Source organism: Telmatherina bonti (assembly GCF_933228915.1).
Source record: "Telmatherina bonti genome assembly, chromosome: 13".
Lineage (NCBI taxonomy): Eukaryota > Metazoa > Chordata > Actinopteri > Atheriniformes > Telmatherinidae > Telmatherina > Telmatherina bonti.
This window is the reverse complement of record NC_136611.1, coordinates 9006542-9026041: the sequence shown is the minus strand read 5'-3', so window position 1 is coordinate 9026041 and position 19500 is coordinate 9006542. Positions and strand designations below refer to the sequence as shown.

At 36.7% G+C, this 19500-nt stretch overlaps 1 protein-coding gene across 2 annotated transcripts in view; it reads right to left on the bottom strand.

The window, feature by feature from the left end:
* ksr2 (kinase suppressor of ras 2) overlaps positions 1-19500 on the bottom strand; it is a gene marked incomplete at both ends in the record, with an annotated part of 131718 nt that overhangs the window by 12200 nt on the left and 100018 nt on the right. Inside the window, 9 exons of one of the 2 annotated variants that reach the window (XM_079252066.1) lie at positions 233-594; positions 1371-1419; positions 6365-6434; positions 8889-8930; positions 10058-10226; positions 11859-11968; positions 13384-13499; positions 13596-13679; positions 14545-14614. In XM_079252066.1, the coding sequence (XP_079108192.1) occupies positions 233-594; positions 1371-1419; positions 6365-6434; positions 8889-8930; positions 10058-10226; positions 11859-11968; positions 13384-13499; positions 13596-13679; positions 14545-14614 (1072 nt within the window). The remainder of the gene's footprint in view (positions 1-232; positions 595-1370; positions 1420-6364; positions 6435-8888; positions 8931-10057; positions 10227-11858; positions 11969-13383; positions 13500-13595; positions 13680-14544; positions 14615-19500) is intronic. The other variant, XM_079252067.1, reaches the window with a different exon arrangement.

Below are 19500 nucleotides of genomic sequence, written 5' to 3'. Positions count from 1 at the left end.
GTCTTGTCTCATCTCTTGCTTTGTCAAATTCTCTCTTCGTCTTCCTTTCTTCCTCCAATGTCCTTGTATGTTTCTTAGATGAATCAGCCAAGGTGCATGTTCAAAACAGTCATTGCATTAATGTCCAGCAAGGTATGTTTAACAAAATTCAGCTGTACCACAATACAGAAATCTGACAGTCTAGATTTTTTTTTTTTTTGTCCAACATATTCTTTGAAATCTTCCTCCTTACCTGGTGATGATGGCCAGATGTGGCGGGCTCATACACGCTCCCATAAAGAGCACCACATTCTCATGGCGAGTGTTGCGGTAGGCCATCACCTCACGCTTGAAAGCCTTCAGTTGATCTTCGTTGTCGCGCTCGATGTCGATGAGGCGGATGGCGACTTCCCCATGCCAACGACCGTGGTAAACTTTACCAAAGCGACCTTTGCCAATCATCTCTCCGATTTCTAGCTGCTCAAAGGGGATGTCCCACTCCTGCAGGAAGATGCTCGTCTGGCTGGCCTTGCGTGGGAAGTTGCGAGCAGACAGGAGGGACAAGTTCATCTCCTCAAACTCATCACCAGAGTCCTCATCATTGCCGTCTTCATTCTGTGGACAAGTTACAATCGTTTGTTTGGTCAGAAGCTGTAAACCTGCATTTCAGTGATTTGCAGATTCATTAGTATGATGGTTGAAAATACTCTAACATACAACACAGAAGTCATAAAACACTGGAACAATGTTGCATTTGTAGCTTTTAGTTTGTGGCATCATTTCTATAGTTGCAAGGCAGCACAATATCTTATATAACAGAGCTTCATATAATAATAATAATAATAAAATAACATCCTATTGTTCTTTAGTATGTATGCTTGGAATAGTGAAACTGTTCATTTTGTTACTAAATAAAACAGAATTATGAGAAGAGAAGACAACCTGAGGGGAAAACTGGCTGCTTTACTCTGGTTTCATTTCAAATATAATGTGGCAAAAGAGTCAAAAATGACCTATTCAAAGATGCTGGCTGAAGTAAAATTCAAGCAATCTGCATCATAGTTTTACAGAATCGGTCATTGTTACAGACAACAATGACAAGCAATCAAGATGTCTGTTTTCACTCTTGCCGCTTTTGACATAACTTTACCTGGAGGCTCCTCAGAGAGCTCAGACAAATTATGCTCAATGAGAGAACAACGCAAATGACTGTGACAAGCGATGGTGGGAGGTGTGTTTTGTTGCCATTCACATTCACCCGTAATTTCACAGCGATATCGGGGAAGGAAATGTGAGAAAATAAAGTGACGTCATGACAGAAGAACTTTCCTTCAAATCGAAACATTTAAAAGCATCAAAAAAGTCCACAGGGATCAAAAAGAGCGACTCACGTCTGATGTAGGCTCAACTTCAATCTGAAGTAAAGGGTTGCCCTCGTTCCTGGAAGCAAACGAGAAAATTCAAGAGAATTAAATCCATGGCAGGTATTTATACACACACACATATACATTATACATTATATATATATATATATATATATATATATATATATATATATATATATATATATATATATATATATATATATATATATATATATATATATATGTGTGTGTATATGTATATATATATATATACATATATATATATATATATATATATATATATATATATATATATATATACATATATATATATATATATACATATATACATATATATATATATATATATATATATATATATGTGTATATGTGTATATATATATATATATATATACACACACACACACACATATATATATATATATATATATATATATATATATATATATATATATATATATATATATATATATATATATATATATGTGTGTGTGTGTGTGTATATATATATATATATATATATATATATATGTGTGTGTGTGTGTATATATATATATATATATATATATATATATATATATATATACACACACACACGCATATATATATAAATATATGTGTATATATGTATGTGTGTGTGTGTGTATATATATATATATATATATATATATATATATATATGTATATGTTAGAATTAGAATACTAACATTTTTTTTCCATTTGACAATAAAGTATGTAATTATGCAGATCTAAGTTTCTCCGCATGTTACAGAGTAGGAGAAATGTTTATTGAATATAAATGCAATCTGCGCTGATGCTTTATCCTCCGACTGCTCTGCAGTGATTACTGATTGACTGCACCTGTTCCTGATAAACTGTTCTGAGGAATGAGAGTCTAAAATCTGAAGCGTGGAAGAAACTCTGCAGAACTGAAACGTTTGCCATTGTCTTTAGTGATACTTTTTTTTGTGCACCAGAGCACAATGCAATAAATATGCTGCAAAGATGAATTTGATTTTCAATTGCGCGGCTGGATATCGAAGCTATCTGCCACCTTATTCTGCGAGCAGGTAACCTTTCCAGTCTGCTTTCAACGAGACACGGAGGAACGGACACCTCGTCAATGCAGAATCCCTTTGTTAAATGGAAGGTCTGTTATTGAGGCCACTTCAGCACAAAATGAAGCCTTTTCTCTGCTTCTAGCTTTTCTTCTGCAGTTAGGTTAAGCTATGTATTTTCTGTCACTGCAACATGACAGCTGACATTACAAAGTATGACTTTTTTTTTTTGTTTTTTTAAATTAATTTTAAAGCCTGGTTTAGTTTTTCATATGGTTTTTTTTTTCCTTTTTTGGAAGGGTTGAGACTTTTATTTTCTTGGTTCCATTTAACGTAAAAAGAATGAATTATCTTCTTGCCCTGATTGCTTTGGGGAAAAGGGGGGATGGCTCTTAAATGGTAAATTATCCACTACAGTCCACAGGTAGCAAAAGGACAGTGATAACAGATCCATGACTAAAATAGCAATAAGATGAAATGTAAGGAAGGACCTTTCCTGACCCTGATTTTTAATTTCAGTCTTTTAATGAATTCTAAAGTGCATTTGCACCCTGAGGCCCCATTAATTTCTGACCTCAGCATGTATATTGTCACTTACATAAACAGTAGGTGCCAATGACATGACTGAAACGAAGCCTCTTCCCTTATTCAACCGATCCACCCCAGTCCACATATCTAGCTGTGTAACATCAGTGTGCAACCTCTAACAACCTCTCTGTGGTATATTAACACCAGTTTGCAAAGCAACCCTTGTCTCTGGCAAAGACCACAGACGAGGCAGCTTATAAAATAATGCGATTCCTGTGGCGCCAAGGTTTCCCTACCACCGGTTCGATCTCTGCTCTAATGAGGGAATCCTGCAGAGTGCTGAGGTCTGAAACAGGCTCTCATTAACCCTGGGATGAGGCCATTAAGACCAGAGATATCTTCTGGCTGAAACTGCAAGTGCATAAAAGATGCAGGTAAAGAGGGGCTCAAACACGGATTAAGGTGGGTATTATAACTTATCGAGTGTATTCACATAAGTCAAAAATAGAAAGAATGAATAGTGAAAGAGTAAATATGTCATTTTAGGTGCGTAGCAATACGTCACTGCTGTCTGACACCTACATGAACTTAACCAAAAGTCAAGAAAAAACCTAAAAAGGAAATCTCAGGGTGACATGGTCATGAAATTTGATGAAGTCAATACCTCTTCAGTAAATGGCCTAAAATCACATATAAACACGAGACGCGTGGTCATGTGACATGAGTAAGGATTCTGATAATTAATCTTGTGCAGCGCTTTGCTTATGCACGTGCTAAGCGTCATCTTAAAAACACAAAGGCCTTATGATTCAGATACACACTAACCATATGGACACTCTGGATAGCCTTGACGTGACCTCCAGTACTACTGTGAGGTCACATACAACCCAAATAAAGGAACTCGCTTGTGCTACTTTATGATCGGTCTAGTCCAATTCCTTTTTAATCAGGATGTCCCAGAACTTCTCTGAAAACCGCTCAGCTGATCCAAAATGCAGCAGCAAGAGCTCCAATAAGACCTTGCAAATTTTATTATTTCATTTTACTTCCTGTTAAAGCCAGAACAGAATTCAAATTCATCTGCTCATGTAAACATGTAAAGCTATTTATAACCAACCACCATGGTATGTAAAGAAAACCTCCATAGGTCCATGTTTACCCAGGAGATTACTTCTCACAGACTGCAGGCTTTCTTGCGGTTCCTGCAATTGCATTATCTCTATAAAGTGTCCTATGGTGGCACTGCATGAACTGAACTCAATTCAGAATTCAAAATGATGTTACATGAAAATGTAAATAATCAGAAGGAAGACGTAGGAACCAAATACAGGACTGGAGGTGGGAGTCAATCAGAGGAATTGAAGTGCAAATATTATTATGCGAATATACAACATATCCCGCTGAGAGACAAGAATTGATGCAAAATGGCAGGAAAATAACGGGAAAAATGAAAAAACAGGGTAAGCCATAAGCTAAAGTCAATTCAGAGTCAAACAGAATGCGTATAAAGCTACAGTGCATCAGAAACCCAGAGATCATGTCAGAATTGAGCGTTTAGATGCTTAAGGCCAAATTAAGATGAAATAGAGGAGTAGTATTACATCACTGTGAAGAAGTCAGAGTAAATAATGTGATGCTTCTTAACTGATCACAAGAAACGTGAAATAAATAAAAGGTCAGATTACACAGTAAGCTGCAGGACAAGATGGTACTTCTTGAACCCCCATAAATTGCACGTCTTGTTCAAGATCAATTAAGGCAACAGTTTCTTTGATGCACTGTTGTTTATGTCTTTTGATTACTTTCTAAGGTTAGCCTTAGAAGACGAGCACCGCTGTGCATATTTTTACATGTCAGGTATTCCCCATAGAGAAGATATGAGAGATTAGCCTTATTTACACCAAACTTTGAGGTGAAAGGAACTTTTGAATGTCTCTTTAGCGCGCACCAGGTTTATTTCAACTCTAGTTTGGCGTGAGTGAACCAGGCTGCATGTTTGCATGGTCGCCACATTACTTAACAGTTTGATCTTACATAAAGTCTTGATTTAAAAATCAAAAAGTTTTTTTAATCACACTTTTTTGGTAGGATTTTGATGTTCCCTCACACCTGTACACAAAGTATTTAAACATTGATTCACAAATAACCACTGATTATTATTCTGTATTAACTTTATTAACAGGTTGTTTCTTGTCTGACAAAGCTCCACAGTACAACTGATATCTCATCAATCCTCATCATCTCCTACAAAAAATATAAAATGGAAAAAATAAACATTGCATTTGTCACACCTTGTACCAAACCAGAGCTTTCTGGTTTAATGTCTGAATGTAGCCTGAAGAAAGAGGAAATAATCTTTGGTGTCACATTATTTTGAGTTATAAGGTGACATCATATGCACTTTATTGCCAATCTGAAACAATTCTCTGATATCTCAATTAAATTTCAGCCCCTTGCATTGATCAAATCGGCCCTTAGGGTACAACTGCTTCCCTTTTACCCACTGAGACACTAAACTACAGTACAATATATTTCTTCATCCCCGTTGGGAAATTTGTGTTGGGTTTGATGTTGTTCCCTCTGATGCCTTCATCACACAAGTACAACACAGTATCACACCGTGAACATGACAAAAAGTAATCCTTATTGAACTGAGCGGTGGTTAATCTTATACACATTTACCATACATGGTCTGACCCCTGATAGTGCACGCTGTGAATATAATTAAATACGAATAAAATCATTATAAATAAATAAATCATAAAACACCTATTGCCCATGCTCTTTGGCCTCAGCTGTTATTTAAAAGTCTGACTGAAGTGATCAGATATGAGTTTTTAGCACGGTTTATTTTACAGCGAGGGAACTTTATATAAGTGTAAAAGTACATGACATTTATTTTAGTTGGAAAGTTTTTGTTTTTCATTCAGTAAAACCAAAGAACTGGTGTTTTTTTCACGTGATTGATGTATGTTTCATCACAACTGACCATCAGCCAATAGATGGAGGTTTTCTTGTCCTGTTTCTTGTGATACATTGAGATGCTAATCCAATTAACATCTGGGTCGAAAGGCATCTCGTCACTTATCCTCTTCTTCCGGTTGTTTTCCCATGACCACTGGCTTCCTCAACGCGTCAGTGAAAATCCACTTGGCATCCCAAGTGTAGCGTGAACTAAAGGCCTTGCTAACATTAGTCTGTGAGTAATCGTCATGTCGTCTCTCGCATTGAAATTGTCACCCAAATATCTGTGCTCCAATAAGTTTGACTTGGCCTCTGACCAAACAGCCACGGAGAGAAAGAGATAAGAGGGAGGAGGAGCCATCGGAGTCATGCAGAGGAAGATAAACAGACAGGCAGAAAGGATGGAGGAATATCGGAAGCTCAATACTTGTGTGATTATATTCTACTCACCCCGGCTCGGAAAGGACAGGATGCAGAATGACTTGCGGTGCTCTGCTGGGAGGCGCCTCTGGAGTAACATCTGGAGACATTAAAAGTTATCAAACCAACAAATCTGAACAAAATATACTAGAAATGGGGCAAACGTTTTTCTATTTAATTTGAGATAGTGCTAGATTAATGGGTTAAGGACGAGCTGGGGAACAGTAAGTGGATGTTAGGGCGATAGGAACAAAGCGTGAAAACTGAGAATATTAAATTAGTTTCAGCATCATTTTCCTCTGAAACAACCATGAAGTGGCACTATTTCCTCTGCAAACCTTCTGTCTGTGGTCATTTTCAATATTAGACAGAATATTCACGGTATTTGCATGACATTTTGCATCGTTTGAGACAAAGTAAAAGTTTTCACTGTTAAATCATGGAATAAATTACAGAAGCAAACAGTTGCTGAGGTGTTGAGACATGATAAAATATAGGACATCATAAGACAGCAGATTATTGAGCTGGACATTGCTGAAATATGATGAAAAATTGATTTGTTTACATGATTATAGTGGCTTGAAAGTGTGTTTTTCTAATCTCTTTTTTTCAAAAGTAAACAAGTGTGAATTTTTTTGGTCCTGTTGACGTCAACATCAAGTTTTTCACCTGAGCTTCATTTCTTGTAAGTTCTTTTAAGTTTATTTCCTTGTATTTTTTGCTGTTCCTGTTTGTCTTGTAATTAAAAAAAAACACAAGAACTTCCTTATTCCTTCACCTGGCTCTCACTTGTGTTTAGGTCCTACTTTTTGCAATGGATGAATCATAATAAAGCCATCTTGCCTTGGCTGAGTTTTGGGTGTGATCTGTACCTTTCCATAACTTTGTCCCTGGGAGTTTCTTGGTCTTTGCAATTAAATCTGCTGCAGACTTTCAGGCAGAGATGCCCAGTTCTAGTCCAGGTGGGCCACATACACCTGTTTAAAATGACGTGGATCTCCTAGACAGCGTGTTCTCCAGGTAGCCACACGCCTAATGAGTCATTAATATCAGCCAGGTGTGGTAAATTTAGGGGGGCTTTTAAAATCTTCAAGACAGGTTGAAACTGGACATTTGTACTTTCGGGGGTTTGACTAGAAAGGCTGCATACAGGTGGACTTCATTTAAATGATTATGTGATTTCTAAATGGAACTGGCAGAATAATTCATTCATTCAGGGCTTTATAGAAGAAATGAGAAAAAGTATGTGCATATTTATCTCAGAAGCCGAATTGCATCAAAATATATTTATACGTTGCATGTTCTTTCAATAAACATGAGAAATTGCAGCACAAATTCTCCCTGCCGTCATCTGGAAGCGTTAAGTCTTAAAAGGTAAAGGGGAGGAAGGTCAGCTTTTGTGTTGCACGTAGGATTCATCAGAGGATTCATCGTCATAAAAGCTGCACATGTCAACACACTTTAACAATTAGTGACAGAAAGTGAAACCGGTGAAAAATAGTCCCTTTGTAGCATGGCACATTAGATGCTGGCACCGTCACCACAAAGCAAGGGGGGGGGGCTGTTTTTGTTTTCAGTGTGGAGCTTGCATGAGTGTTGCCATGGAATCAATCCAAAGACCTGCAAGCTAAAAAGACTGGAAGCTCTTGATGTCCAATTTATATGAATCAAGTACAGTTATGTATGTGATCCATGTGATACTACTCATATCTTATTTTTCAGGGCACTCATACATTCCAGGAAAATGCATATGTATTAGGATGATACAAATATTTTTATATCATGCTTTACTCGCCCCAAGCGATCTTATGTAAATGAGTTTATGTTGATGTGGTTTCCTTTTTCTAAATCAGATCCAGGAGAAAATCCATTGTGACATAACTGTAATATGAGTTCTTTTTGCAGCATCTATCTTCTAGACTGACTAGACTAGCTGAGTCACCAGCTTTGACCTTGTTTCTTCTATTTGTAGTCTAGTTGATTCTTTAAGTGTATTTGAATTTTAAGAATTATCAATATATATTATTGAAATTTTCGTTCCCTGGAACGCTGATTTTTTAGCTGTGTATAAAATGGCTCTTGTGTGAAAATTATTTATTTAAATGGCACCAATGTGTTTTTTAGTACACATGTTGGCTATGTGTGTGTGTTATTAGTTATTACCTGTGTTGATAATAATGAGAGCCTGCTGCAGAGTATATCTATACATGTATTACCCCCCCGCCCTCCTCCTCTCTCCAGATCTTCGTTAAATTCTGGAGATTTTCACACCACTCCAGGTTGTCTTGGCTGTAATAAGCTGCCAAATGAGCAAACACTGTGGTACCAGAGTGGACAATAGCAACAAGTCTGGGCACTGACAAATCACTAGGAAGCACAAATGAGACAAGTCTGAGTGGGCGTGGGAGTATAAAAGTGTGAGAGTCTTCAAGTAGCCAAGGTGTGGGAATAAAAAAAAAAAAATCAGCACAGACATCCAAACGGTCTTCCTTACTCATTCTGGACTGGCTGCAGTGCAAAAAGAAAGAGAAATGGTCAATTATGAGGTACTTACCAGGGAAGATGAATTGTTGTTTGTACTTAAAATAACTGGATGCTGTGAACGGAAACAAAAGAGAAGGAGTTGGAAACTTGGGTAGACTTCCTGTGTTGGCTGTGTGAGGCTGTTAGTTGAGTGTTCATAGTTCATATAAAGATTATCAAATGCTTTAGACAAACAAACGTTCTACAAAGTGTGTATTTAATAAGACCCTTTTAAGAAGAGATCCTACACAAAACAGCCAGCCTATTTAAAGTATGTAGATTTTTTTAAATGACCATGACCACTCAAAAAATCTATGTATTGTGTGTGTATTAGTTCCTACGCTGCTTTGTGCACATTAGTGACAGGTTTCTTTTCATACAATATGTGTAAGACAATATAATTGAATTATTTCATCTCCTTCAATAGTTATCAGTACATAAAATGCTGGTTGACAGCTGCTTAGTCAGTCCCAGATTTATTTATCAAACTGTTAATCCATATTGATGTTACATAGGATCAGGCTATGGCTTTAGGGATACTCGTATAACTGGTTCTACTTTGATACTGTGGATAAATGGCAGTGCAATGTGGCAAACATACATGTAAATGTACTTAAGAGTATCCACACTGTCCATTTTTTATTATGGTGAGGTGATTTTGTACTGATAAAAACGCTGCATTTCTCCCAAGAGACACCCCTAAATCCTGCAAATCGAGCACTGAAGCGTTGCTATGTGAAGAGTATGTTCCTTTGAGTAAATAGTAATGCCATGACAACCAGTTTAGGGATAACAGGGCTGATGCTACAGCTGGTTCTAACTGGTTTTAGCAAAGAACAAGTTTGGTTTTCCCCACTGAGCCACACTGGAGTCACAGTAAGAAAACATGTTTTGCAATACCTGTTTGAACCTTGCTACAGTTTATTAATCATTTTAATAGACTTCCACAGTGCAGGTAGGTGGTACAAAACAGTCTTGCAGGCTACTAATAGATGACTGGTATCTTTTGTACCAGGAGGCAGTGGGAAAGAGCACCTACCAGCCCCATCTATGGAAGTGAAAGTGATTAAAAACATGCATTAAACAGGTTGGAAACCTTCTAATCAAACAATTACTTTTAATACTGAAGGTAAAAAAAAAAAAAAAAGGAAAATGTAAAAATTTCATTGCCAAACTCCAGTTAGTGTCTTTTATTCTTACCCGTCAAGTTGAACTGCTTTTGTTGCCGTGCTGACTGTGGGGAGGGGTGCAGCGGTGAGGGGGGCGTGGCACTGCTGGGCAAGGGAGGAGCAGGGGAGGACGGGGTGGACGAGGTGGTGGACGAAGGATTACTGCTGGAGTCTGGTTGATATGGAACTGGGATGTGATCCTGAGGAAACAAGAGAAAGGGTTTTTTTTTCTTTTTTTTTCTCCTCACACTCATTGTTAGCTTCTTTCTAAATCTAACACAAAGCTTTTAGATTGATTTTCCACCTTCCAGGCAGGACTTGATTTTCATTCATTTCAATACAATTTGAAAAGGGCTTTGCACACTTGAAACAATCATGACACAGGTGATCCATCATAAGGAGCTGTATGCTCACTTGACGCACAGAAAACATTGTGCTCATTGGCTTTCACCTTCAAACTATCAAAATGAGCGTTTCTAAAATTATTCTGGATGATTTCTGTCTTTTTCCCCAAAAGTTGGCAATTCTGTGTTAATGTATTTTCAAGTTATGAGAATATTTCTGTTAACCAGTTATAAAAATTATTCTTAGACTGGTTTTTGGCATTTTCACATCTGGGGTTCATCACACACGGTGCTTTTCCAAGACCTTCTGTAACGAGTTAATAGTAGTCATTCTTGTTCCAAATTTCATTAAAATATATTGAATGTTTAAAAACATAAAACATATCTGTTTTATAGAGTCACGCACGCATCAGACAATATAATGAAGACAATTTTTTTTTTTTTATTATTATTCTTAAAGGTAGAGTATGTAAGATTTTCAATATTTTCAAAATAAATTAACTAATAAAATAACTACAATCATAATTAGATAGTTTTTTAAACATGTAGGTTCCAGTCTGTCCATATTTGATGTGTTATTAAATTACAAGTTTGAAATGCATGAAGATTTTGAATAACATTGAAGTGGCAGCACTGAACCTTTTCCCACACATGCACTGCAACCTCAAACTTCTGATGTTTGCTCCAGACGTTTTGTATTTAACAACACTGAGAAATTCCAACTATTAACTACAGAAAGTAAACAAGTCAATGCATGTGTGAATACGGCACGCAATCCTCTGGTACAGCGGACGTTGTCGTTAAGAGCAGAGTGTCGTATTCTTCTCTGCTGGTCTGCATTTAGCTACAGCTGCAAAGGGGTGTCAGTACAAAAATGTGAATTATCAAACATTCAGTATGTAGTCTCATCTTAAGCTGCTGTAAACAAAAAACTGTAATTTCCACAGCGGGGAGATAATCACAATAAACCAGAGTATCTATAATAATCGCCACGATCATGCAAGAGGTTCATATTTTAAGTCTTGCAGACAGTTGTAAAATTATATAATTTCAAACAACTTTAGCATCATAGCAGTTTAATTTTGCACACAAATCCCAAAAAAAGTGATAAAAATATCTGTTCAAACGAATAATTTCACAGGATCCAATTTCCTTTTCGGTGCATTTTTCAGGACAAACACTGAGCTTTAATACCCACAGATTCTTTCCAAACAAGTATATTTGTTTCACACCAACAATCTTATGACAAACTTCTTTTCACTTGGACATGAGCATAAACTGCAATATATACTGGGTTCAAAACATCCGGTGTATGGAAACAAATCCATCTGTGTAAACATCAATATTGGTGAAGATATTTTCGCACTGTTCCTTATCCCCCAGGGAAATACACAGTGACTCACAGCCAGCTCCAAGAAATGGAGGAATGCAATATGTAGGGCAGGTTACACACATAATGTTATCCATCGCTTATTTTCTCTTGCTTACCTTGTTGATTTTGTTGGTTTTGGGGAGCGTCTGACTGATGTGCAGGTCTGTGTACCTGAGCGGGTTGTTGATGTCACATGGCACCGATTCAGTCCGTACCAAACGAGCTACTACAGGAAAAAAAACAATGCACAAAAGGAATACTGAAGCTCTGCAGATACTGAACAAATACTTGCAAAATGGCTAAAAGAAAATTATGTGGGCACTACTTGTTATGTCAAAAATGTACTAACTGCTCTTTCATGAACGTTTATCACATACAGACAATATGGAGCAAAGTTTCCTGAAGCAAACTGTGTCATTAAGAAACTGTCACGTTTTCCCAGCACAGCAAAGTAGAAAAAGTCTCATTAGTGCTCTTTACCTTGAGTCGTTCCTTGGTGATCTTATTTGGAGAGACAGGGAGGCGGGGGTGGGGGTATGAGAGAGGACAAAGGAATTTTAATTCTCACAGCAGATAATGGGAACTTTTTCAGTGCTGTCAGTATAAACAGTATCCTAAGTGGCTTACGCAATCAGCAGGTAACCCCTCTATCTTCCTAAACCAGCGAAGCTTGTTTCACTTTCTTCTAATGGAGATTTTAAACAAAAGAGGTCTCTTTAATAGCTCAGACTTGTTCGAATCAATGATCATAAGGGCAACATACAGATGTGTCTGGACGGCAGGCATCCGGACTCTATTATCTAGAAGCTTTGCTGGTGTAATACAAGCAGAATGTGATTTTTCATGCTATAATAAGGCTTTCCATGTAAAAGAAGTCATCCGCGCATGTTGCTTAGAAACCTATACATTTCACTTAGTGATAATGATGCCTTCGCACACATGAAAGATATGCCTATTGTGTGCACTAATGCGGCCCTGCATCGCCAGGGAGCCTAACTTTTGACTTTAGCAGTTATAAAAAGCTGAATGACTTCTATTTCTTTAGCTTGGATGTCTTTAGTTGTAATCCAGAACATTTTCTTAAAGAAAACTCATTATTAAGCTGTTGCTGGTTCAGTTCAGACCTAAATATTGAAGTAATTACATCATTTTAAAGCAAAAATGAAAATAAACTTTATAAATTGACACAAACATCATCAGTTGATTTTTGATCCAATAGACTTTATATCAAAGGTGTTTACTGTACTCCACATTTATTCGATGTGCTAATTAAATTGAATATAAATTTAAATAAATCATCTTTTGAATTATTGGGAGGTCTGTGGATGCTCTTCTTCTTTTCAGCATAACAAAGTAGATGGAAAGACGCACATGAGAGTGATAAAAAATTGCCTGGCGTAGCACATACGAAGGTAAAATGTGCGACCATGCAAGGATGAAAATGTTCCAACTCGCATGAAAAATGAGCAATTATCCAGAGGGCTTTACGGTAAGACTCTTCTTCATATAGCTGAAGAAATGAGACTGAAGAAAAATGATAAAAAGCAGGACTTGATGAAGATTTACAGTGTACACAAGCTCGGTTATTTTACATGGGAAAGTGGAAATGATGATAACTGCTACAGTTTGTATGCAGATGACTTTGGCTTGAGAGGAAATCTCTGAATGTACCTTTGAGGGATTCTCTGCCGCCTCGCTGTATGATCAGTAAATGGCAAGGTGGGGCTTCTTTGGTGCATTTGTTGTGGCACTTCAGCCTGAATGCATACAGAAATAGGAAATTAAAGAAGTGCATTTCACAATGTGATATCACATCTTAGTCACTGCCTCAGCATCAGAGCAACGGTACCTACTTGCAGTTTTTACATTTTAGTCCAAACAACATCCCCTTTCCACAAACTATGCATGTCTGGGACATCCAGTACTTTGTGGAAAACCTGTAAATAAAGAAGACAGAATGAGAATAAGTAAAATAAAATAATAAAACTTCAAGTTGTTGCACATCTACCATTAAGGAAGACACTGGTTTTGGTGTTTTGCCTTCTGTGGCTTTGAGGCAGAAGGCTTTTGCAAAGCATATCACATCCCCCTCTGAAAACCTCTGCAATGATAATAGACGCACTAAGAAGCTACCTCTCTCAATATTTACCTTCTTAATCTTCCACACCTGCTGATTTAATATAAACTGGTTTCGTTTTCCATTTTTCAGTAGCTCCACGTGAATGAACATGTCACACAGTGGATCTGTAGTGTAGGAGCGAGGCCATAGAGTTTACAAAACAGCAATCACTCTGAGTGGCGGGAGTTTGGAAGCATGCGCCACGGTTAAACAAATCCACACACTGCAACAAGCGATTCCCCTGCACAGACTGAACAAGTGGTCCGAGCACGTCTGTGACTGTTGGCGGTATTTACAGATGCAGCTACTGGATGCCAGAAGTGTAGCTGGCTGGTTAATGGCAGGTGACTAATGTAAGTTGACAGATTCCTAATCTCTTCATTGGGGCCCTCCTTTGTCCTCAAATGAGAGTCACAAGCCCGTCCAGCCAGTTCAGCTTGACAGATTTTTCAGTGGATCGTATATTATGAATGATTGTATAACAATAAGGACAAATTCTGCATTAAGAATTCTTCTTTCATATGAAAGGAGGCCCAACACAAACATCAGATATCGCTAACTTTAGTACAACAGACATAATGTCACATACTTTTAATGATCTGTGTTCAGAATTATTCATGATGAGGGAAAAAAAACGTGTTGAGAATAATTACCCAGATACCTTTGCTTTTCATTTTACCCACCTGTGTTTTATTGAGTTTCCTAGATCTCTTCGGGGAATCTGTGGGGACCAGCGAGGCACTGAAAGAGTGTCTAGAGATCAGGAGAAAGATAAGGTTAGTATGTTTTCATTGGTTGAGTTAAATGTTAAAACTGACTAAACACCTTTTATGCACTAATTTACCACGAATGACATTTTATGGTATGGGCTGGTTTTTGTAGTAATATTTTGGGGTCACAATTGATTAGCTGTTCCGGTAGCACACAGTTAACCTCCAACTTCCAACTCACAGTCACTGCAGTTAACTTGTTACTGTATGTCAGTGTTTCTCTGAATGTCTTAGACGTGTTGATACTCCAACACACCTCATTCATATTAACAAACTTGCTCATCACGTTCTTTTCAAGCCCATTAATGAGCCATTCATTTCTTGTAGGTGTGTTAAAGTAGGATTATCACCAAAACTTGCAGGGCAGTGCTGTGGTCCTGTGAACCAGGGTTGAGAAATACAGCTTTGAATCACATGTTTAATAAATTAAGCAGGTAATTAGGATAAGCTATAAAAAGCTAATATACTAATGTACCATGTCCACAGCTGTATATAATCAGCTCCATGTCTTTATGTAGCTTTTCTATTCTACTATTTGTATATATAAGTGCTATAAAATGTCTGCTTTGATTCCTTACATTTATCATTCATTTTACTAAAGAGACAAGTTCCACCCGAAAAACAAAGCTGATTCTGATCCTGATACCCAACATAGTGAACACACACAATAAATCACTTAAAAGACATGAAAGCGAAGGGCATAATTATAAAAACAATAAAAAAATAAACACTATATTAAAAAATGATCTCAACTTGAAATTACAGGCCTTAACCTAGAAACTTCCTCAACCAACTTGAGAAACTTACAGCCATAAATGTGAACTGCACTTACAATTCCCTTCAGACAAGGGTGATCATGTGATATAAAAAAGTTTCTGTGACAAGCCAGTTACTATTCTTTACTGTTCGGCATAAAACTGTAAAATTAAACTTTGCAAAAGGAAATGTTGGTTGCACATTTTTTTTATCAGGTAAGACCAAGAAGGTTGAAGTCCAGCAAGTTTGTACTAAACCTGACCACAACTCATCAAAAGTTCTGATAGTGAAGCACAGAGGCAAGAGTGTAATGATATGGGAATGCATGACTACAAAAGGTAGTGATTAGATTACAGATTTGTAGATATTTTTATGAATATCTTTGGATATATGAAAATACTGTCTAAAATGTTCCCTTTAATCTGTAAATGATATCTATAAATGAGATTATTTTAGCAAAGTAATCTAAAATGTACAGTAGTGCCAAAACTCACATAAGCATGCAAAGTTCCACCTGAAAAGGCCTGTAAGCAGAGGTGTGTAAAGTAGAAGTCCTGTCCAGCAGCTCTTTCAAACCAGTAACTAAACGAGGTGAATTTAATCAGTGCAGCTCCACTGCAGGTAGATGAGCCTGTTAGTGAAAACACCTGTTCTAAATGCACAGGTAGATCCAAAAACATGGCAGGACTTCTACTTTATTTTTACTTCTACTTTACACACCTCTGCCTATAAGCAAGTGAAACTGTCATGGGGTGGCGGTGAGGAAGGTGAAGGTGTGGACCCAAATGCAGAGATGAGGGAACAGGGATGCAGATTTCAGTAGGTTTATTTTAACTAAAAAGCTTCTTCTCTCTTTGCTAAGTAGGCTGGATTCAACACTGAAACCAGAAATAAAATAACCTGAAAAACACATGTTTTATAAATTCCACCAGCACATTTAAACCTCTGCGCTTTAAAAGAGGTTCTGTCATGCTTTTTGGTATTTTTTTTGTCAATTTGTATGGTTTCCTAGTTTTTGTTTGTTTGTTTGCTTTTAAATTATTAAGTTCCTTGTTTCTCCTCCCGTTGCAGTGCTTTGTGTTAAAAAAGAGACTTGAATCCCAATTTTGCTGCTTCTGTTTTAATATACAAACTCTCACACCCACAATTTTATTTTGATCAGACCTAATTTCCTTGCTAATCCTATGAATTATCCTCCGTATAGTGATGGTTTTGTGTACATGTTTTTGTAGGTTATGAGCATTTAGAAATTATTTCTGTACTTCAGCATGTGTGTGACATTATGTAGAGGGACATTATCTTTGTTGAACGCTTATTAAAATAAAGCATGAGGAGTGCTGGGGAAAAAAGACAACATATAAAGTGTGAGTTGCTGAAGTGAGGTTGCAGAGTATATATCATGGTATTATCAGAGCCAACAGCTTACTTTTTCATTTACAACCAGTGCACTTACCCAAATGCGATTCAGTTTTAAAACATTTGACATTTAAGTGATATTACAGAGCGATTAACTCTCTTATGCACTGCTAATGTGAATAACAAGCACCTGACCTGGACATAAAAAAGCTGTATAAATATAACCAACTTTCCACTGTATTTATAGCATTCATCAAGACATTATAATGTAAACAAACCACAAAAGCATGCTCTGTAGATGCTGCACTCTTACAGCATTTGGAATGAAAACAGACTAAAATCAGGAAGGTCAGATTTGTCCCACCTGAAATGTTTGTGTTTTCAGCTGAAGGTGATTTCTGATAATCAGCCTACTTTTATGCTTTCTGTATCCTATTGTAGGGAACTTTGGCTTAAAAAGAATTTTACCACAAAGAAAACCTCTCGTTTGGTCCATTAGTGCCTGCAAAGACGGAGCAGACTGGTGCATTTATGCTTCACCTCATAATGACAGGTGAGAATGGCAGCCTACGCAGCGCTGCCCGGGAGGGCGGCTGGATGTGCTGGATGCACAATGAGATGATAGCTCACTCAAATGGAGCTGGAAGCCAATGATTTCATATAAAAACAGTTGTGTTGTAATCTTTTAACGATCATTGGCTGTACAGCAAAGCACGTTGTGCAAACTTGCTTTTTGTGCTCCACTGCAATTACAGCAAAGATACTTTATATTAAAGCACGTCTTAATTCTTTTTATTTAACTATTTTAAACGACCAACAACAATTACGGTCACATTTAATAAATGATGACTTCTTTTCCATTTCTGCATTCCTAAAACACATTGATACAGATTTATATGTGATTGTACTAATTTTTCCTTTTTAACTCAACAGTATTACACTTCTCATGATAATACTTGAACCCTATAGAGCCAAACATGTCATATATGATATACACAGTTTCTGAAACAATTTGCATCAATTTATGATAGAAACATTACTTAAAACTCTGTTGTACACCATACATTATGGTTTTCTGCCTTTTGGTGGACACCAGATAGCAGAAGATTATGCTACAATAATTTTGACATATCACATGTTAATAAATAATGAAAATACAAAAAATTAAAAAAAAAAAAAAAAAAAAAAGATTTTAGATTAAAACAATTGGACTTTTCTGCCCCATGGTTCTAAGGTTGGGTTTCAAAAAGTTAAAAATAAATTTGTGACACAATGTGCAGCTACATATAGTTAGATTTTTATTACTACATAATATATATATATTTTTACTATAAATGCAGTGATATTCCTCAGCTGATGTTGAGCATGAGTGATGGTGTCATATTTTGGGAAAGTAAATATTTAGATGGAAATAGAATATAAATATGACACAAATAACTTCTAAAAAATGAGTTGTATGTCAATACATCTATGGATTTTCATGCAAATTTATTCATGAGTATTAGGTAACTTAGCTGAAAATGAATGGGAGTTGGAGGAACTTGAGGTTGTCTCTGGGGGATAATGAAAAGCATCGTGGAAACGTGAAGATAAAGTGTAAACAAAAATATGTCGTTTAATGGGGTATTTTTTCTCTCTCAGTGTATCAAACTCCTAATGTCTTGAAAATGGAAGTGTGTACAATGAGATGGATATGAGTGGACAGAAGAGGTTCACTTTGAATCAGCCCAGAGGAAAAACAGGTTTGGTTTCAGACAGAAATCCTAGAATAATATTTATCAAAAAATAAATAATTTCTGTTATTTTCTTCTAATTATTTGCATATATCCCATCCGTCTTTTCTTTTTTCCTTAAACTTGAGCTTTACTATGTTTCCAAGTGGGATGCAATGTACACCAAGATTAAAAAACAACTTAGTGAGTTAGTTATCATTGTCTCAAAGGTAGCTCTCTTTTAGTCTGAATAGATCACCATGGTTACTTAGATCACCATAGTAACACATAACCTCCTCTGGAGTTGTTTATGTTCACAGTTTTGGATAAATCATCTATTAACAAGTCATCCTTTCAGTTTTTAACATATTTTCTGATAATAAACACAAAAAAGCAGAAACAAATTTAAAACATTGTACACACTGTAAGACACTGAAAACAAACTTCAGTGATGTTAAATTAAATTGAGATTCCCAGATCGCAGCCAACATAAAATCAGCAAGTCAGAGCTTTTAAAGAGCTGAATGTCACGGGTATAATAATACTGAGCATTAATTCACATGTTTCCATCCAGATAAGATCTATTGATGACAAACCTGCAAGCCAAGATAACAAACTGGATCATCCATATGCATAAAGTATGATCTTAATGATGACTGACTAGACTTTGAGAACTGTACCTACTAATTAAAACTAACTAAAATCAATGTGCTTTCCTCCAAAATGTTTCCAGATACTTACATGAAAAAGTAAACAATGCGTAAAAAAGTAACTATATGACACAAGTCAGCAGATGGTATTAAATTCATTTGTGCATGTTCTGTTTTTAACATCAATCAAGATCATTTCTGATGTTCTAATAACAGTAAATAAAGATCAAATCTTTTAGTTGGTGAAAAGCTCAATAAATTAATTCATTTATCAGAATCTCATCCAGGCTGGAGGTCATCAGCAGCTGCAGACAGCGATAACCTCACAGATCTGGTGTCGTACAGCATTTCCTGGTTCCTGAAACCCTCCTCTGTCCCTCCTTCTCCAGCCTCTC